General features: G+C 36.9%; 1 protein-coding gene across 1 annotated transcript in view; it reads right to left on the reverse strand.

Moving 5' to 3' along the window:
- Positions 1-22566, reverse strand: part of RGS22 (regulator of G protein signaling 22) — a 170976-nt gene that overhangs the window by 48203 nt on the left and 100207 nt on the right. Inside the window, exons 15-20 of the mRNA XM_065895144.1 lie at positions 15681-15875; positions 8306-8398; positions 6382-6554; positions 5290-5452; positions 2433-2591; positions 345-413 (exon numbers count right to left, since the gene is read on the reverse strand). Coding sequence (XP_065751216.1) covers positions 345-413; positions 2433-2591; positions 5290-5452; positions 6382-6554; positions 8306-8398; positions 15681-15875 — 852 coding nt within the window. The remainder of the gene's footprint in view (positions 1-344; positions 414-2432; positions 2592-5289; positions 5453-6381; positions 6555-8305; positions 8399-15680; positions 15876-22566) is intronic.

Consider the following 22566-nt stretch of genomic DNA (forward strand, 5'->3'; position numbering starts at 1 on the left):
TGTGTAAACCACTCCCAATAATAAATAAACTACCATATGCTGGAATGATCAGCCGGTCTCAATAAATCCATGACAAGCAAAACAACTAAAAATACACATTTAAAGTCCAATCACACACTTCTAGGGTTGAGCAGGCTAAGGGACTCTTTAAGAAGAGGGCTCTAGTAGAATCACACTTGCCTGAAGATTCCATTAGCTAGTTAAGAACAGTGCTGACACTGTTCTGGTGGCTTAGAAAAAAGCATTATCTACAATGAGGGTCTCTGTACAAGAAGAGGAAGAAAAACAATACTTTGACAGTGGAACTTACAAGAGGAAGAACATAACAAACAAATATTACTTGCCTTCCAGACTCCCATTTTCCTTTCATGCTTCTGTAGTAAAAGCTCTTCAGCTATGTCTCTCACCTGTACCTAGAAGCAAACCAATGATTTTATCCGAATTATTCAGAATGTCTACAGTATTGAAATCATTTACTGATTTAACAGCTTTAAAAAATGAGGTAAAGGTCAGTGTGAATACGAGAAAGAACAGGAGAAAGAGGATAAGACTTAGAAATGGAAGCCCTGTCCATGTCCCCGGGCAAGTCACTCAAATTCTCTTAACAGTCTCCTCACCTGCAAAATGGAGATAATAATACCTGAGTGTATTGCCCCAAAGGTAGACAACAGTTTCACTTGGGCCCCATAGAAACTGAAGCTGGAAGGATGATTAGGACTTCCCAAATTTTTGTGTATTTTCTAGCCATGACTAATTTTAGATGAGCACAAAAGTTACTCAACACAGGGAGGTAATACAGTAGGTATTTCTTGAGGCTATTGCCTATTCACAATATTTTCCCTTTTTTGGGAACCACTCCTGCCAAATCTGTGCTATGTGACTCTACCTCCCTGTCTATAGCAGGTAGATCCAGGAGTTGACCCTGACAGACAGGGACTAGAATCACTGCTGCTGAGTCTTTTGGTAGTCACAGCCTGGAGAAAAGATCTGAGAATTCTTCTTGCTGGGTTCCCAGGGCTGTCCTGGCCCCTGGCCTTTGTAAAGCTTGGGTGTCAACTCTTCCCCTAAATGTGTGAGATGCTCCAGCATCATTTTATTAAAAATTCTTGATCTTCCTTCTCTTCTGTCTTTGGCTTTAAGGTTGCCAGAATCAGTGAATGTTGCTGGCCACACACAGAACTGCTAAGTTAGGAAGGAGCTGTAAATTACAATAAAGTTATTGTGGTAAACGTAGTGAGAAAACACGGTAAACAATATTAATGAGCCAAATATCTTTCTACTTGGCTTTGGATAGACAATTAGAGTTAGCCTGAAGAAAGGAAATGAGGAAATCTGAGTTGTCCCAAAGCTTACTTCCAGGAACTTTTTGCCTAAAACAAGTCAGGTCTTCTTCCCCATACTGTAAGTTCTATGTTCCCACTGTACTGTGTTTTCCATAACTTAAGGTGTTAAGAAGACTAAGGATATTTCCAGGTAAGTAAGACTCAAAGTGTTTGATAAAATAAATATGGAGGGCAGCTTTTCTACATTCTTCCTGATCAATACTAATGGCATGTGCTTTACACACTGAAGTCCAAAATTACATGCTCTCTACTCCTTGTGTTCTTTTTGTAAAGATCAGGTTTGCCTGTTTTTAGGTGTGATAATGACATTCAAAATTATTGAAGCAATACATGTTTCTTATAAAATAAAAACTAAACAAAGCAAAACAACAACAAAAACCCTACTTTACAAAGTAAAAATCCTTCACACTTCCATACCCATTCCCAGGAGGCAGATCTTTTCTTTCATCTTTGTTCATAAACATAGACAGAGAGAAGGAGAAAGAGAAATGCATAAATAGACAGATATATAGATATAAGTACATATAACGGGATTATCTTCTATGTATTGTTCTGCATCCTGCTTGTTTCACTCAATAAATAACATCTTTCATTATCAGTATATGTGGAAATCTCATTTTTATAATCTCATTTTATATGGAAAACTGCATAGTTATCCATAGTATGGAATTCTTATAATTCATTTAACTATTCCCCTTTGTACATCCTTGCCCATTTATATGAAGACTCAATAATAATAATGTAAAAGATAATAACTATATTAATAGACAGCATGTGAGTGTTTGCTGTGTACCAGGCACCACGCTAAGAAACTACACATATATCATTTCGTTTCCTCTTCATCACAATCTTATGAAGATATTACTCTTATTATCTCCATTTCTTTTCCAAATGAGAAAACTAAGGTTATAAAACTTACTGTTGTACAATTAGTATGTGGCAGTGTTGAGATTAAAACTTGGGAAGTCTGACTTCCTGCTCTTAACCACTATGCCATAGAAGTACAGTGGCTGAGTCAACAGGCTTTCACATTTGAGGCTTTGAGAGGTGCTGTCAGTTGCTATCCCAAGATTATACTAATTTACATACCTTTATCTTTTGACGTGCTGCAAACTGTTCACTTGCAAGAAACAATGGCAACCACACATTTTCTAGCCTATTTAGGACATGCTTCTGAATTTCAATTAGAACAGCTGCATCAAGCTGCTCATGGAGAATCTTTCCGCAGCCACCACTTAAATGCATTATCTAAGAAAATAAAAATGAAACAGAAACAACGAACTTCTGTTAGGTAAAGAAATGCTAGTAGCCATTAATTTATTCATTCACCCCAAGACTATTTGCTGAGCACCTGATAGGTGCCAGAATTTTCATTTTCTGCAAAATAGCTCCTGGCTTTACTGTGTACAGTAAAGACAGATAACTTCCCTAACATCAAACAGAGAATTGTGGTTTATGTGATGGTTGTTTTAGATATATGATTTTGCTTATGATAATATATTTCAAAGAACACAGGGATTTCTATCCTGTGTGACAACTGCAGTGCCATTTTTTCCTCCATGGCTTCAGTTTCTTCAACTGTAAAATAAGGGCATTAGACTTTTAGTCTTCTAAGGGCTCTTCTAGGTCTAATATTCTATGAATCTCTGATTCTACTCAAATGGACTTGTTTGAGAAGGCATTTTCTTTTGTGTCTGAGAAAAATAAGGCATTAATTAGTTAAGAGACAACCTTGACTCAGACATTATAAATATGCATATTACCAATAAACATTGGGTTGGAGATGGTGGAATGATGGTGGTGGTAGCAATGTAGGGCTGCTCCAACAACTTCAAAGAAGAAAACAGAGATAACAGGAAGTAGAAAAAGGCCAGGTTATACAGACAATAGTCTCTGACTTGCACAGGTGGCCCTTTTATAAGGCAATTTCTCTGTGGCCAAAATCTTCCTTCTATATAATTACCGGCTTCCACGATACTAATGGCCATAAAAATTAATTAATTAAAAAACAATACTAATGGCCAATTCCTACTATAAATCATCCTGTTTCTGCATATATACCACTCAAAATTGGTGAGTTTTTTGTACACAGAAAAAATTGGACTCCTCATTGGAGTCTTAGTTCTCCTTTGATTAATAAGATTAACTTAATCCTAATAATAATATTGTTTTATTTAAAAAAGAGAAACTCTCTCAGCCATCCTTTAATAATATTAATCAAATAATATTAACAATAATACGGTTTCTGTATAAAAATAAGAAGAAAAGAGAATAAGAGAAAAGATTACTTTGCTAATCAAACTGCAAATTGGCCACACAACTAGGATTAGAACTAGCATGGTCTGTATAAAACATAAGGCGATGCAGAAATCCTTAAGTATAAAATAGGTAAATAAAAATAAAAGTGAAGACAAAGATGAGGAAGAAGGGTCATTTGGAAAACTCCTCTATAGTAAGCACAATCATTTGCTATGACAGCAATGGATGATTTTTTCCACTGAATTTTTAATTCTCAGCAAGTTTTACTATGGAAGGTTCACACAGTAGCATCAGATACCATGAAACCTCACACAATGTAGCATAAGCCAAATAGAAAACAAATGCTTTCCATGTGTTTATTTCATACTTATGCTTATTGAGATACTCCCAGCCACTTTTGCTAATACATCCCAGATTTGTATCTCAGGGAACTAATGGCAAGACATTTTTGTTAAAGTTGCTTAATTCTAGAATTTCTTCTCCCTCTTACTCCCAAGAACTTTTGTTTATTTTCCCCCCAAAGATCTAGACTTTTAATTTGGTATGCCCTACTTGTGAATAGCTCTGAATTTTTCTTTAATTTACTGAATTAATCTGAGATTTGTATTTTACAAATGTATGCCATCAGGGTACACATCCTTTTAAACTACGAAAATAAAGAACTCAAATGCTACACATTTGATCTAGCAAACTTCTAATAGTAGCAAACTTCAGGTTAAATAAATTATAACACTTAATTTTATATTTCAAAGGCATTAAAATTGAGCCATATCTCATGTGATCAATTACATGAACACTCAAAACCACTGTTGAATCCCAATCTGACATTTTTGCTGTAAATAATGACACCGTCTAGTTATTAATAAGTTGTAATTAAAGCCATATGATCTTGGCTCAACAAAATGGAAAATCTATGTTCCTGGTCAATAAAAATTGTTTTGGGAGACAGTACAATGGCAAACAGGATTTTTCAAAAATCAGTTATGTCTGGAGTAATTTCAGGTAAGAGAAGAACAGAAAAGAGGTAGAGATAGGGTTTAATGGCTGATAATGGCTGTTTTTCTGCTTTTGAAAGGTGCAAGGACTTTGTCCTCCTTGTTTACCACTTATCGTGAGCACCTAGAACAGCGTCTGGCATACCACAGGCACCCATATTTGCTGAATGAATGGGTGAGTGGATGAATCAAAGTTATTTTTATTCCATAGATTACTTCAAAAATAACACAGTTTTAATAATATATAATACTTGAGTGAACTTTAAGGCATCTGTAGAGGGACTTCCCTGGTGGTCCAATGGTTAAGACTCCACGCTCCCAATGCAGGGGGCCAGGGATCGACCTCTGGTCAGGGAACTACAGCCCACATACTGCAACTAAGAGTTCACATGGCTCAACTAAAGATCCCACATGCCGCAAGTAAAGACTCAGCATGCTGCAACTGAGACCTGGTGCAGCCAAATAAATAAATGAATAAATAAATTTTTTAAATAAGTAAATAAAGGAAAGCAGCCTTTATTTAAAAAAAGACATTTGTAGATAATTATGAATACCTAAAAAAGATATCAAAAGTGTCTAACATACAAGTCATAAAAGCAAAAGAAAAAAGAAGACGTTGAGATTGTTGGCAAAAAGAAATAAATTACTAGTTTTCATACTTAAATGTAGAAAATATGTCTCCATGTTGATACCTGGTCCTGTTGATATAGAGAAGCTGGACTGTTGGGTCCAAAGAAATATTTTTTATTAAGGTACTTGTTTTTAATGTACATAGATTTTGCCTCCCTTCGCTTTCGATCTCTGTAAGTTATTCTTCGGAACTGTTCAATGTCTGTCCAGCACATAAGGTCCATGCTAAAATGAAAAAGTACAGCCCTTCTTATTTATTCCTTTCAATTCTATTAAACACCAAACAAGTTGTTGTTTTGACAGAATTTAGAAAATGCTGTATTGAGCAGTTAGCACAACCGATTAGACCACAGAACTAATGAGTATGATATTATTAATATTATTATTAATATTGTCTTATCCTAGCTAAATATATGAATGAATACAAGGAGTGCTGGGATCAGAGAAGAATCTACCACCATACTGGGAGGGTGGGTCTCAGAGTTCTTCCATTAATGATGAACTAGTATTATCAATTTCAAATATGGAAAAATTTCCACCTATTGCATGTCTATTTGGCAACCTGCTAAATTTAGAATAATTATCACGACAAAGGGGAACTATATAGGTGAAATTTGGCTCCCAGGTCCAACCAGTTTTTGTTAACTTGGGAGAAAATTATTGGAAAAAATATGATTAACACTTCAGTTTATATTAGATAAATGTGTCATAAGGTACCAAGATTCTATGCAAAACTATAATGTTTCATTTATGTATTAACTAATGAAAATCACAAAATAGTAATTTCAATAGCTTAGTGAAATATAAAAGAGAAACTTCTCAGAAAGAGTCATTAGAGCACCTGTTTAGAAAAATGCAAAAGAAAGAAACATCAGAATAGGGAAAAATAAAATGTACTGGTGTTTTAATTTAGCCAATGGTAAAAGTATCAACAAATATTGTTTGACCACTTAAAATAACATTTTGGAGGCTGTTATTATCAAAATGCAATTCCCAACAAAAGGTTATCCGTACAGGTTTCATTAATCTTTACTGAAATGGGTAAAATCTAGCACCAAACCATTTTTATCATATGTTGAATCCAAACAAGTATCTAACAGTTTAGAAGAATATTTTAAGAGAGAAATAAATTTTAAAATGGTTATGTTCCTCACCTTGAAGAATGAGCCTCAAGAAACTGATGGAAATGTTCAAACTCCAGTTTGTTGTTAAGTAGATCATTAAAATTAAAATGCCTATATTCTGCAGGAACATTATTCCAGTATTCTGTTTGTTTAGAGACATGAGGAAATGGTGAAATACCAGATCCAATTTCACAAGTAGTGTCCTAGTGAAATAACACTTCTCATAAAAATCTCTTAAATACAACAAATTATTTTCCAAATTTACAGAGAAACTGAAATAAAAATTAACTATTAGGCCAATGGCATTTATCAGTCCAATGGTAGAATCTGGTTCTAACTCACATCAAATTCTGTTCTGTTCCTTTCCATTCCATTCCCTTCTTTTCAGGAACATTAGTAAGTATTTACTATACACTTGCTTATAAAATATTAATTTTATTATTTTTGTTGGTACAGAAGTAATATGTCTTTTGTAATAAAAAGAAAACAAAAAGCAGACATTGTACTACCATTCAGAGATAACCACCACAAACATTTTTACGTGTATCCTTTTAGTCTTTTTTGTACACACATGTAGTTTATTACAAACGGAAACAGGACTATACAACCATGTATGGTTTTTGGTTCTTTTTCTTAACGATATATCATGAACATAAAACATTAGTTTGTCTATAAAAGTTTTTTATGTTATAGAGTAGTAAAAGATACTTTAGATGTAATCTCTCTCATATAACAGTTAATTGTTAGGTATTTTTAATACCTCTGATGTTTTGCAAACAGTTTACAAGTCCTTCAGGGCAAAGAGCTAGAGAGGCTTATTCTTCAGAAATCCTTCCTATGTAACTCCCTATATAATTAATTCACCTCTCTATTTGCTTTTGAAAAGCATCAGACCATGAGATAAACTACCTATATTTAAAAAATCAATTTTTGATAGGTATAAGTATTATGAATAGTATTATAACTTTAAAAAAATTTAAAGATACTTTATGAATTTTTATGTATCCTTTCCAGATATTAATTAATAGAATTTCAAATAAAGAACTTCTGTGTTTATAAGGCAATAACATGAAGGTTACATTTAAAAAACAGCTTTACTGTCTGTGTAAAACTTTACTGCAAAAGAATAAAGATTTCAGATAGGTACAAAGTAGAAAATTAAAAAATCACCTGAAACCTTACCACTCAGAGCTAACTATTTTTAATATTTTGATGAACATTTTTCCAGACAGCCCTCTTTGCATATATGTATACACCTAGGAATGCATGTATAATTTTAGTTGAATAGGATTAACCGATACCACTGTTTTTGTTCCCCACATTTTTATAAAATAATATGTTGGGGGCATTTTCGATGTCAATAAATATGAATCTGTCATTTCTAAGTAGATACACACATTTAATCTTATGGCCTTATGGATCTATCGTGGTTTACTTAGCCAATCACAAATTTGCAAATAACACTTTAATATCCTAGTCAATCCTATGATATTTTTATTGACCCTGTTAAAGCCTTTCCATATTTTTTCTTTATTATTTTGCTTACTGCTATCACACAACACTTCTTTTTCTGTTTGGAAAACTCAATTTAATTCTTTTGTGACTTGAACAAATAGCGCTGCTGCCATACAGAAAATAACCAGTAACATTCAAAGGAATATAATGTGGCTTGAAGGCTCTTAGCTAAGGCAAACGTGTATCTTGGCTCCCTATGCTACTTCAACTGCTTTATTTTTCTGGCTTTTTTGTTAAATGTGTCGAAAAATGTGATACCTGTCAAATGCAGCATGTTGGGCAAAGAAGCAGCAGAAAATGAAACTGCCTGACCCCTACTTTATCAATATATGATTTCCTCAATATATGATTCCTACTCCCCCCTGCTCCCCCCCAATATATGCAGTGATAATCCTTTCTAGGTTAAAATCTTTGTTTTTCTAAGTAGAGAGTTTCTTACCTCAGCTTTCTTGGAAACTGTCTCTTTATGCAAAGCCTGTAGCTTTCTGAAGTACGTGGAATTTAGCTGTCGAGTTTCCTCCACCAGCTCCACCTATAATAACACAATAATAAAGTTTGTAACATCAGAAGAATGTGCATTATGAAAAAGTAGGGAAAGCATGCACAATTTGCCAAAAACAGTGGGCTAAAAAAACAAATACACTTGCCAATAAAGTAATTTAGTTTGGAGGCAGAAGCAAGAAGACCCACATAGTGAAAAACATTAGCTACAGGGCTTCCCAGGTGGCGCAGTGGTTGAGAGTCCGCCTGCCGATGCAGGAGACACGGGATCGTGGCCTGGTCTGGGAAGATTCCACATGCCGCGGAGCGGCTGGGCCCGTGAGCCATGGCCAATGAGCCTGTGCGTCCAGAGCCTGTGCTCCGCAACGGGAGAGGCCACAACAGTGAGAGGCCTGCGTACCCCAAAAAACAAACAAACAAAAATCATTAGCTACAATTGCTATAGGTGCAAGGTTAGGTTGTTTATTTGAGATGTTTCCTGTTTCTTAAGGTAGGACTGCATTGCTATAAACTTCCCTCTTAGAACTGCTTTTGCTGCATCCTGTAGGTTTTGGGTCGTCATGTTTTCATTGTCATTTGTTTCTAGGTATTTTTTGAGTTCCTCTTTGATTTCTTCAGTAATCTCTTGGTTATTAAGTAGTGTATTGTTTAGCCTCCATGTGTTTGTATTTTTTACAGATCTTTTCCTGTAATTGATATCTAGTCTCACAGCATTGTGGTCGGAAAAGATACTTGATAAAATTTCAATTTTCTTAAATTTACCAAGGCTTGATTTGTGACCCAAGATACAATCTATCCTGGAGAATGCTCCATGAGCACTTGAGAAAAATGTGTGTTCTGTTGTTTTTGGATGGAATGTCCTATAAATATCAATGAAGTCTATCTTGTTTAATGTATCATTTAAAGTTTGTGTTTCCTTATTTATCTTCATTTTGGATGATCTGTCCATGGGTGAAGTGGGGTGTTAAAGTCCCCTATTATGATTATGATTGTTACTGTCAATTTCACCTTTTGTGGTTGTTAGTATTTGCCTTATGTATTCAGGCGCTCCTATGTTGGGTGCATAAATATTTATAATTGTTATACCTTCTTCTTGGATCGATCCCTTCATCATTATGTAGTATCCTACTTTGTCTCTTGTAATAGTCTTTATTTTAAAGTCTATTTTGTCTGATATGAGAATTGCTACTCCAGCTTTCTTTTGATTTCCACTGGCATGGAATATCGTTTTCCATCCCCTCATTTTCAGTCTGTATGGGCCCCTAGGTCTGAAGTGGGTCTCTTGTAGACAGCATATATATGGGTCTTGTTCTTGTATCCATTCAGCTAGTCTATGACTTTTGGTGGGAGCATTTAATCCATTTACTTTTTTTTTTTTTTCTTTTGCAGTACGCGGGCCTTTCACTGTTGTGGCCTCTCCCGCTGTGGAGCACAGGCTCCGGACGTGCAGGCTCAGCGGCCATGGCTCACGGGCCTAGCCGCTCTGCGGCATGTGGGATCTTCCCGGACGGAGGCACGAACCCGTGTCCCCCACATCAGCAGGCAGACTCTCAACCACTGCACTACTAGGGAAGCCCAATCCATTTACATTTAAGGTAATTATCGATATGTATGTTCCTATTCCTATTTTCTTAATTGTTTTGGGTTTCTTATTGTAGGTCTTTTCCTTCTCTTGTGTTTCTTGCCTAGAGAAGTTTCTTTAGCATTTGTTGTAAAGCTGGTTTGGTGGTACTGAGCAGAAGGAAAGAGATCATAAAGATTAGATCAGAAATAAATGAAAAAGAAATGAAGGAAACAACAGCAAAGATCAATAAAATTAAAAGCTGGTTCTGTGAGAAGATAAACAAAATTGATAAACCATTAGCCAGACTCATCAAGAAAAAAAGGGAGAAGACTCAAATCAACAGAATTAGAAATGAAAAAGGAGAAGTAACAACTGACACTGCAGAAATACAAAGGATCATGAGAGATTACTACAAGCAATTATATGCCAATAAAATGGACAACCTGGAAGAAATGGAAAAATTCTTAGAAATGCACAACCTTGCCGAGACAGAACGAGGAAGAAATATTAAATATGAACAGACCGATCACAAGCACTGAAATTGAAACTGTGATTAAAAATATTCCAACAAACAAAAGCCCAGGACCCGATGGCTTCACAGGCGAATTCTATCAAACATTTAGAGAAGAGCTGACACCTATCCTTCTCAAACTCTTCCAAAATATAGCAGAGGGAGGAACACTCCCAAACTCATTCTACAAGGCCACCATCACCCTGATACCAAAACCAGACAAAGATTTCACAAAGAGAGAAAACTACAGGCCAATATCACTGATGGACGTAGATGGAAAAATCCTCAACAAAATAATAGCAAACAGAATCCAACAGCACATTAAAAGGATCATACACTATGATCAAGTGGGGTTTCTCCCAGGAATTCAAGGATTCTTCAATATACACAAATCAATCACTGTGATACACCATATTAACAAACTGACGGATAAAACCCATAGGACAATCTCAATAGATGCAGAGAAAGCTTTCGACAAAATTCAACACCCATTTATGATGAAAACCCTGCAGAAGGTAGGCATAGAGGGAACTTTCCTCAACATAATAAAGGTCATATATGAAAAACCCACAGCCAACATCATCCTCAAAGGTGAAACCATTTCCTCTAAGATCAGGAACAAGACACGGTTGCCCACTCTCACCACTATTATTCAACAAAGTTTTGCAAGTTTTAGCCACAGCAATCAGAGAAGAAAAAGAAATAAAAAGAATCCAAATCGGAAAAGAAGAAATAAAGCTGTCACTGTTTGCAGATGACATGATACTATACATAGAGAATCCTAAAGATGCTACCAGAAAACTACTAGAGCTAATTAATGAATTTGGTAAAGTAGCAGGATACAATATTAATGCACAGAAATCTCTGGCATTCCTATATACTAATGATGAAAAATCTGAAAGTGAAATTAAGAGAACACTCCCATTTACCATGGCAACAAAAAGAATAAAATATCTAGGAATAAACCTACCTAGGGAGACAAAAGACCTGTATGCAGAAAATTATAAGACACTGATGAAAGAAATTAAAGATGATACAAATAGATGGAGAGATATACCATGTTCTTGGATTGGAAGAATCAACATTGTGAAAATGACTCTACTACCCAAAGTAATCCACAGATTCAATGCAATCCCTATCAAACTACCAATGGCATTTTTCACAGAACTAGAACAAAAAATTTCACAATTTGTATGGAAACACAAAAGACCCCGAATAGCCAAAGCAATCCTGAGAATGAAAAATGGAGCTGGAGGAATCAGGCTCCCTGACTTCAGACTATATTACAAAGCTACAGTAATCAAGACAGTATGGTACTGGCGCAAAAACAGAAATACAGATCAATGGAAAAGGATAGAAAGCCTAGGGATAAACCCATGCACATATCGTCACCTTATCTTTGATAATGGAGGCAAAAATATACAGTGGAGAAAAGACAGCCTCTTCAATAAGTGGTGCTGGGAAAACTGGACAGGTACATGTAAAAGTATGAAATTAGAACACTCCCTAACACCATACACAAAAATAAACTCAAAATGGATTAAAGACCTAAATGTAAGGCCAGAGACTATAAACTCTTAGAGGAAAACATAGGCAGAACACTCTATGACATAAATCATAGCAAGATCCTTTTTGACCCACCTCCTAGAGAAATGGAAATACAAACAAAACAAAACAGAAAAACAAATGGGACCTAATGAAACTTAAAAGCTTTTGCACAGCAAAGGAAACCATAATCAAGACCAAAAGAAAACCCTCAGAATGGGAGAAAGTATTTGCAAATGAAGCAACTGACAACGGATTAATCTCCAAAATTTATAAGCAGCTCATGCAGCTCAATAACAAAAAAAACAAAGAACCCAATCCAAAAATGAGCAGAAGACCTAAACAGACAATTCTCCAAAGAAGATAAACAGATTGCCAACAAACACATGAAACAATGCTCAACATCATTAATCATTAGAGAAATGCAAATCAAAACTATAATGAGATATCATCTGACACCGGTCAGAATGGCCATCATCAAAAAATCTAGAAACAGGGCTTCCCTGGTGGCACAGTGGTTGACAGTCTGCCTGCTGATGCAGGGGACACGGGTTCGTGCCCCGGTCCGGGAAGATCCCACATGCCGTGGAGCGGCTAGGCCCGTGAGCCATGGCCGCTGAGCCTGCATGTCTGGAGCCTGTGCTCTGCAACAGGAGAGGCCACAACAGTGAGAGGCCCGCATACCTCAAAGAAAAAAAAATCTAGAAAAAATAAATGCTGGAGAGGGTGTGGAGAAAAGGGAACACTCTTGCACTGTTGGTGGGAATGTAAACTGATAGAGCCACTATAGAGAACAGTATGAAGGTTCCTTAGAAATCTAAAAATAGAACTACCATATGACCCAGTAATCCCACTACTGGGCATATACCCTGAGAAAACCATAATTCAAAAAAGAGTCATGTACCAAAATGTTCATTGCAGCACTATTTACAATAGCCAGGACATGGAAGTAACCTAAGTGTCCATCATCAGATGAATGGATAAAGAAGATGTGGCACATATATACAATGGAATATTACTCAGCCATAAAAAGAAACGAAATTGAGATATCTATAGTGAGGTGGATGGACCTAGAGTCTGTCATTCAGAGTGAAGTAAGTCAGAAAGAGAAAAACAAATACCATATGCTAACACATATAGAATCTAAGAAAAAAAAATAGGTCATGAAGAACCTAGGGGTAAGACGGGAATAAAGACACAGACGTACTAGTGAATGGACTTCAGGATATGGGGATAGGGAAGGGTAAGCTGTGACAAAGTGAGAGAGTGGCATGGACATATATACACTACCAAACGTAAAATAGATAGCTAGTGGGAAGCAGCCACATAGCACAGGGAGATCAGCTCGGTGCTTTGTGACCACCTAGAGGGGTGGGATAGGGAGGGTGGGAGGGAGGGAGACGCAAGAGGGAAGAGATATGGGAACATATATATATGTATAACTGATTCACTTTATTATAAAGCAGAAACTAACACACCATTGTATAGCAATTATACTCCAATAAATATGTTAAAAAAAAACCCAAAAAACAAAACATTAGCTACAGCAAAGTCAGGCTTCAAATGTTAAAAAAGGTATACATTTCTATGTAATGATATAACGCCACCAAAGATCATTCCTCCTTTCTGGACACCCCATGTGAACTAGCAGACAGTGCAAACATGTTGGGTGGATCACTTTTCCATCTTCTATTCTTTATAACTGGATAATAGTCATGAAGATAGGCACTCTTAGCTTTAGGGACCAAATAATCCACAGTAGAACAAAAAACTGATTGGACACTATTGTTATCAGTCTGTGAGCAAAGGTTTTATTGCTATAGCAAGAGAGGGGAGAGTCAATCATCAAATTAAACCTCACAGTAGGACTTAGCCTTCAGAGTGTGTATTGCGCTGCTTCATACAGTCAGGAGAACAAGATCATTTTCCATTTCTCTATTGAGAAAGATCAGTTTAGCTGACTGAGAACTCCTGTATTTAATAATTAATTTTGGTTAAATCTTCTTGTTTATCCTTTTTGGGAAAGAGTCTACATAATCCAGTCAGCTGGACTTTTAGAGAAGTCCTCTGGGCTGAACTTAAGAAGTTTATAGAATTAAGAGAAATTAATTTTTCCTCTTATTAAAAAGAGTGTATAATTTGTCCCAGGCATTTCTTAAGAATCACTGCTAATGCTAAAACTTCTTGGTTTAGGGAAGTTAGTTATAATTCTGAATTTGTTTTGTCATCCTAGGACCGTATCTTATATCCATTTTCCTCTATACCATATACTGTATTTAAAATCATGACTGGGGACTTCCCTGGCTGTCCAGTGCTTAGGACTCTGCGATTTCACTGTGGAGGGCATGGGTTCGATCCCTGGTTGGGTAACAGATCCCGCAAGCTGTGAGGCGTGGCCAAAAAAAATTTAATTAGTTTAAAAAATAATAAAATAATGACTGGAGAGAATTTTTCTTTTCTTAAAAAAATATTTATTTGGCTTCGTCAGGTCTTAGTTGTGGCACACAGGATCTCTGCTGTCACGTGTGGGATCTTCACTGCGGCGTGTGGGATCTTCATTGCGGCATGCAGGATCTAGTTCCCTGACAGGATCGAACCTGGGCCCCCTGCATTGGGAGCACGGTGTCTTAACCACTGGACCACCAGGGAAGTCCCTGGAGATATTTTTTTTTTAATTTCATATAATATCTCAATTTTCCTAGTGTAAAATATGTATTTTTGTAGTAGAAAGGATACAAGTGTTAATTTTTCAGGACAAAAAGAAATCAGGACTGAAAAATTCATTAGTTTGGTCAATGAATTTAGTAAGCCGTGGGGTTGTGTTGGTCACTATCCAATAAGGTGGCTCTATCCGAGGTGCTTGGTATTAATTTCATCTTAATTACCTCACCCATCCTTTCTGCGAGAAGACATGACCAAGAAGTTGTTCAGGAGATCTGAATGAAGAAGCGCAATACAGAGACAGCAGGGATCCACCTGAAATGACCTCATGTACAGGGTACATGCATTAACTTAATATTAAAAATACCCACAAATGGTTTTAATTTGTGATTCAAAATAAACATTTAAAGAAATTTCCTCCGCCCATCAATAAGAATAGTGAAAATATTCAAGCCCTGAGACTTAAAATGACCTCTTTTGGAATGAAAAAAGATGTGTTGACACTTTTATCAAATCAAGCAGTCTGACCTGATGAACATCTGAGGGTGCTTTAAGTCAGAGAATGTGCTTTCCACAGTATATATGAAACGTTTATATTTTCCATGGGTGTAATATTTACTGTAATTCATCCAGAATAAAAATAAACAGCCTCCTTCCATTAATCAAAATTAAAGCCACTGCTAAGAAATGGCAAGAAGTGACAAAGCCAGTATATTATCAAATGGCGGCATATTTTATTGGTTCACAGGAAACCAAAACTCAGATTTTTCTCTGCTGACATATTTGTAGACAGACTTAAAAATGACATCAATTTTAGCCTTTTGTTAGGACACAACAGGGAAACTGGCAAAAACTAAGTTAATAAATACTTTCCCTGCCCCAATTTTGTGTCTGCCCAAATCTTAACTCTGAGTCCCCGGCCCACACGAAATCTTTTCCAGCTTTTCTCTCTTGCGAGTTAACAATGTTGCCCATCGTCAGTTTTGGAGTAAACCTGAATCGTTCACACACAATTCATCAGTGCCACGATACCTTTCTGTAAGCAACTTGGTCTGATTTTACCATCTTTGTCCAAGGCTCAAGAAGGAGGAGAAGGATATATTCTTCTGCTGTGTCAAAAAGGTCTTCAAATGGCGGCTGTATTTTCACGTAAATTTCTTTTTTCTTTTCCTGTTGGAGTCCAATGTCAAGAGTGGCTGAAGGAGCAATGTATGTGGCAAAAAGATACTAGGGGAGAAGGGGGAGAAAGGAGAGGATATTAGAAGAAACCATAATGGTTAGTAGATTCCTCAGCAAAGCCATTTTTAAAAAGTTAAGAGAAGCAAATAAGCTCAAGTGATTTTTTTTCTTGAAAAGATGTGTGAAATTACTTAAGACAAAGCAATGTGTTTATGCAAAGCCTTTGCTTTTCATTTTCTTTTCCTATTTCTTGATTGGTTATTAGTCAACTAGTCACTGGATCTTGTATAAGTGTACGTGATTTGGGTATTCTATTTTTTCTCAGATTACTACTATGTATCATTACGATTGATTCCAGGTTATACGTCTCCTTTCCTTATGTTCATGACATTTCTAACACATTTGTGTTACTTTCCAAAGTGGTTTGTAATGCCTTTTTGGGAAAAAGAGGCAAGAATTCACCAGGGCTGAAAACTGACTATCAGTCTAGAGACCCAACAGACTACCTCCCCTACCCAGCTGAGTTCCAGAGTTCTTAAATGTCTCCATCTGGTGTCCAATGCTGTGGAAGAGATACAAGAAGGAAATAAGAGTGAATGGAAAGTTGTACATGGAACTTCTAGCTTCCTAGACAAAGCTGGATAAATGTCTATTCCATTCTACTCATTTGTCTTGTCACTCAATAACAGCTATTTAAATCTGAGAAGCAAGTTAATAACATTTAATTTTTAAAATGTTACATACTGGATATGTCATGCCCTGCACATCACATTTAACTGAAGCTTTTGTTATTGTTTCATACTTAAAATTAATGAATTTTATGGCATGTAAATTAAACCTCAATAAAGCTGTTAAAAATAAAAATTAAATAAAGAAAGACTATTGGTGATTTCTCCCAAAAGCGACACACTCCTTCCTCCGTTTTAAAGATTGTCTGATCTCTATCATAATTTTTTCTTCATTCTGTTCTATTTACATCACTATATCAAAATAAATAGTTATCTAAAAAAAAGAATCTCTAATTAATTGCATTTTATTTCAATTTTATTTTTATACTTAGACTCTGGAACTGATAATGCCTAGATTCGACCCAGGCGATAAGATAGATAGGTAGATAGATAGAAAGATATTTGTACCAAATACCAAATAACAGTCTTATGTAAAATAATCTTTTAAAAGTTTTAAAGGGTTCACATTAATAACATAAGCATTTACCATGTATCCACTACAGCTTAGACACTTGGATAGGTGCTATGTATGTAAAGATTAATGAATGCCTGCCCTGAAGGAGCCATTTGGTGTGACAAAGAGAAAAAAACCAGTGGCTACAACACAGTATGATAAGTACTACAATAAAGGTATGCATTGAAAATAAGATCTTCAATAATTGCCTTTCTTTTTAAGCTCACCTCCATTAATCACCTTTTAAACTTTACACTCAGATACGCATTTTTCTGTAATTCCCTAAACCTTGATGTTTGCCATTCTATACCATTGCACACATTGTTCCTTCAATCTTGTATATATGCCCTACCCCATGCACCTTGTCTGCCTCATAAGCCCTGATTTATTCTTAAAAACCGATATAGATTTCTCCTCTTCTAGGAGCCCTTCATTCATACCCTCCTCCCAAGATCATGCTTTTTACTACTACACTTATCACACTATAATGCAATCCTGTATCATGTGTCTTCTCTTCTAGAACAAGGATCTTGAGGGCAAATACTGCAGTTTAGTCCTCTCTGATTCTCCAACTCCTAAAAACTGTTTTGGTAAAGAGTAGATGTTATAAATGTTTATTGATTTGTACTGAATACACAGAAAAGACTCATTTTTTCTTGGAATGGGGAAGGAAAAGGTTCAGAAACTCTTGCAAGAGAAAGGTAAGCTCCTTGCTAGTCTTTAATCTGAATCTTTAAAGATGAGTTGGAGTAAGTCAGACAAGATAGGGGAGTTGATGAGAAGGACAGTCCAAGAAGAAGGAAAACATGGCCCAAGGCATGGAGGCCTAAGGGGGTTTTATAACCTTATAGAGAGCGTCTAGGCTCCAAGTAGAGAACACTGGCTAAAGGAAAGAGGTAGAATAAGAGAGGAGGATATAAAGGGAGGAAGGCTCCACAGCATGGATATGATCTGTTTTCCTTTGGTAAGGAATTTGAATTTTTACCTAAAGATATAAAATGGGGAATCTCTGAGGAGTGACGTCTTTAGATATGAATTTTAGAAATAAATCACTGTGGCATCATACAGGAAAAACGGTTTGAGTAGATCAAGATTTGAGGCAGTTTGGAAGTTATTTTAATAGCCAGACAAAAAATTAAAGGCCACCCTCATCTCGTTTGTATTTTTGCAATAGCTTCCTAACTGGTCTTCTCAGGTTCTTCTTTGCTTCTTCATGGTCTTCCTTTTTTTAAACCACAGCAAACAGAGAAATTATTTTGTGTATCACTCCTCCATTCAAACTTTCCAGTGACTTCCCACCTCACACAGAATAACAGCCAAAGTCCTTATAATTACCTATAATTGGAGTATTTGGACGTTTCTCAGCGCTGAGAGGACAAGGATTATAGTTCATGATCTGCCAGTAGGGAAGCCCCTATAAACACCCCAGGCTCTCAAAACATTCTAAGAGCAGGGGTGGACCTGATATAGACTCTTGCCTTGAATCTTTAAAGGGACCAAAGAAAATAACTGCTAACCTATACTTCTATACCTGGTAAAAAAAAAAAAAAAATACCCTTCTAAAATAAAAAGGAAATAAAGATGTCATAAGTCAATAAACAAAACCAGAATTCATCACCAGCAGACCTACACTAAATTAATTAATTAATTAAAGGGAGGCCCTAGACAAAAGCAGGATGGAATATAGAACAATATAAAGCATAAATATGTAGGGAAATATCAATACATATTGATTGTAAAATATAATAATAATGAATAAGGTCAGAAGAAATCGTAAAAGAGCCTAAGGAAAAGAAGTCAGAATTGACGGTTCAGATTTCAAGTGCAGTTGAAATGACCAACCATGAGGTCCGTTATAGGTAGAAAAGCACATGAGGTTAGAATCAGGGTAGTAATACAATAACAAGCAGGGCAGAGTATCAAACAACTAGAAGTGAAGATAAAGGAGAAGCCCATGTAGCATAGTTAAAAGAGAGGACTATAAAGTTCAGTGTATAATAGGCACTCAATAAATATCTGCTAAATGAATGAATGGAAGATAGTGGCCTAATCTGAAATTACGATCTGAAAGGGAAATTTCAGAGTTCAAAAATTTTAAGCTGGAGTAGTTCCAAATTATGTTGAATTCTGGTATATGGCCATCCCTATAGTTAACTCAGGAGAAATGGAGATAAAAGACATTAGAATTGGGTAAATTAAGAAACACTCTAGTACATATGTTATAAGGATTATTAGTTTGGGTACTGAAAAAGCTTCAAGGTGATAAAAAAGAAAAAGTAGGGAGAAATTTCATGAGTCATGTATTGAAATTTTCTAGGAAGATAAAGAGAACTGAAAAGGTCTTTAGATAACATGAATGAGGTTAAGGAGGGAGGAAATGAGCAGATGGAGCCAACTCCAAAATTTTTTTTTCTTTTTTTGCGGTACGCGGGCCTCTCACTGTTGTGGCCTCTCCCATTGTGGAGCCGCTCCGGACGCACAGGCTCAGCGGCCATGGCTCACAGGCCCAGCCGCTCCGCGACATGTGGGATCTTCCCGGACCGGGGCATGAACCCGTGTCCGCTGCATCGGCAGGCGGACTCTCAACCACTGCGCCACCAGGGAAGCCCCAACTCCAAAATTTTTGAAGCTATTAAAAGATGAGTCCTGAAGAGCAGCAAAGAACATCTCTTTCTTCCTAAGGGTTGTGAAATACGGAAGAAGGGGCATATTTAAAAGACATTCTAGATGTTCTATTTAATTAGATAATCTGCAGTCTGGAAACTCCCTTCCCTAAAATGTAGGTACACAGACTGCTGGATTTAATAGTCTAAAGTGAACCATACTCTTACCAAATGATTCTAAAATATTTTAAATGAAATTTACTTCAGAAACACATGGCAATTTTTCCTAACCTTGGGAGTTATTTAGAAGAATGACCTAAATTTAACCTGTTTAACAAGCTAAGATTGTATCAGATTAAAATCTATTCTTAGGGCTTCCCTGGTGGCGCAGTGGTTGAGAGTCCGCCAATGCAGGGGACACGGGTTCGTGCCCCGGTCCGGGAAGATCCCACATGCTGCGGAGTGGCTGGGTCCGTGAGCCATGGCCGCTGAGCCTGCACGTCCGGAGCCTGTGCTCCGCAACGGGAGAGGCCACAGCAGTGAGAGGCCCCTGTATCGCAAAAAACAAACAAACAAACAAACAAACAAAAATCTATTCTTAAACATTTTCTAAACTGGAAGTTTTAAAAAGTGCACTAATTAATGTCTATACTAAGGTAAATTAAGAAACTAAAAACTAACATGATCAAATTAACAACATTAAAAAATGTCTCTAGAATTTGTTTCAGTAATTTCAAATTTACGCCAAAGGAAAGTAAATCTGACCCCCCAAATCACTTCAGTTAAAATCAGTTCCTATTTAGCAAAAAGAAAAAAGAAAAGAAAAAAAAATCAGTAGTCAGGTTTTATTGGGGCAGGAATATCCTCTAATGGCAAAATAAAGCAACTGTTTTATCACTGAGTCAGCTACATTCAGAACTGTAGTTTAAGGAGACTTGGTGTGCCACATACCAAACTCTTTGTACAGACATCAAGGTGATTCCTTCGATTTAAAAGCGTAACAGTGAAGAGGGTAATGTACAAAAGAGGCTGAAATGGTGACTAGAATAACAGTGATAGAAGTGACTGTCAGCTTCTGGTGGACACCCAAATCTACTCCTTTCCTTTCCACTCCCAGTCTTGCCTTCACTCCTCATGTCTTTTAAAATCTACTGCTATCCACAGTCCTATGAGACCCTAGATGCCATTTATATACTCTATCATACCTTCTGGAATTTTGCTTTATGATTTTCTTCAGAATGACCTTCACTTCACTTTACCATTGACTATATTAATAGCACAGCTTTCTTGCTCTGACCATTACTCTTCATCTTTTTGTACCTCTCACCAAGCTTTGCTTTACTTTCAGTACAATCTGCGGTTTCTTCCTGTCCTCTAAATAAATCATGCACCACCTACTTTGTCTTACTTTCTTACACAATTTGGACTGAAAACTGCCCATCATTTCAACTACACTTTTAAAACATTCTTAATTCCTCCCACCTCGATCTTCTGACTTGTTGAGGCCAAATTCTGGGTCACCTTAATCATTCGTTCATTTTCCAATTCTATACTCAAGCTCCCAATAAAAGCTATGATAGTTGGTTCAATTATAAATACTCTTCAAAATAAAAACAAACAACAATGACAAAAAAACAAACAAAAAAAACCCTACCTCAGCTGTGACCACAAAACTTGGCAAGATTTTGTTTATTTCTAAACTTTGCCATGCTCCTTAGAGCTCCCAACTGTACCCTTAGGCTTCTCCACATTCTGTGGACTTTATCTTCCACACAACTGGGAGAAACCACTGGTATGGATACCCTCAACTGTCCCCTCAAGAGTTTTCTTCTAAATCTTTCTCTTTCTCTGATGTTTCAAAATTCTCCTTCCCAAGGCTAAATGATTCATGCGTGCTGTTGACTCCATTTCCCCAGCACCATACAACACCAATTACGCCCTCAGTCTACCTTTCCTTTGATTTCATCTCCTTTCTAATGCTTCAAAGGTGTTCTAACAAAGAATCTCTCCTATTCTAATTGTCACCATTTTGTCCACAAACTATCACCCTTTCTCTCTTTCCCTTCCCAACAAATCTTCATACTCACTTTTCTATCATTTCTCAATCTATTGCAATCTGGTGCTCATACCAAAGAAGCTAATGTCTCAGATTACTAAGAACCATGTAATTGCCAATTCAATGGTTTCTCTCCTTAATCTTCATCCTACTTGATTCCTTAGGCAGCATTTTTTTGCTTTGTTTTGTTTTTAATTCTTGGCTGCGTTGGGTCTTCGTTGCTGCGCACAGGCCTTCTCTAGTTGTGGTGAGCAGGGGCTACTCTTTGTTGAGGTGCATGGGCTTCTCACCGCGGTGGCTTCCCGTTGCGGAGCACAGGCTCTAGGCATGGGGCTTCAGCAGTTGCAGTACATGGGCTCAGTAGTTGTGGCACACGGGCCCTAGAGCATGCAGGCTTCAGTAGTTGTGGTACGTGGGCTCAGTAGTTGTGGCTCATGGGCTCTAGAGCGCAGGCTCGGTAGTTGTGGTGCACGGGCTTAGTTGCTCCACGGCATGTGGGATCTTCCTGGACCAGGGCTCGAACCTGTGTCCCCCGCATTGGCAGGCAGATTCTTAACCACTGCGCCACCAGGGAAGTTCCCTTACGCAGCTTTAACACTGTTGACTCTCTCCTCTGCCTTCAACACTTTCTCCTGATTTGCTGCCTATTTCCATACTTAGGCTCCTTTATTGATTCCTCTTCCTCCATATCCCCCGCTTAAAGGAAGGCATTCATTAAAGTTCTATGTTCAACTATATTTTCTTCCTAATTCACACTCTTTCGGTTTCTCACACATGCCAGGCACTCTCTCACAGGACTTTCACAGTATGTGCTCTGTGCCCTCTCTATACTCCACCCTCCTCCTCTTTTCCCCTTTGTTGGGCTTCTATTCATCCTAAAGGACTGAGTCTTCCTTGA

The sequence above is a fragment of the Phocoena phocoena genome, chromosome 17, assembly GCF_963924675.1.
Source record: "Phocoena phocoena chromosome 17, mPhoPho1.1, whole genome shotgun sequence".
In the NCBI taxonomy this organism is placed as follows: Eukaryota; Metazoa; Chordata; class Mammalia; order Artiodactyla; family Phocoenidae; genus Phocoena; species Phocoena phocoena.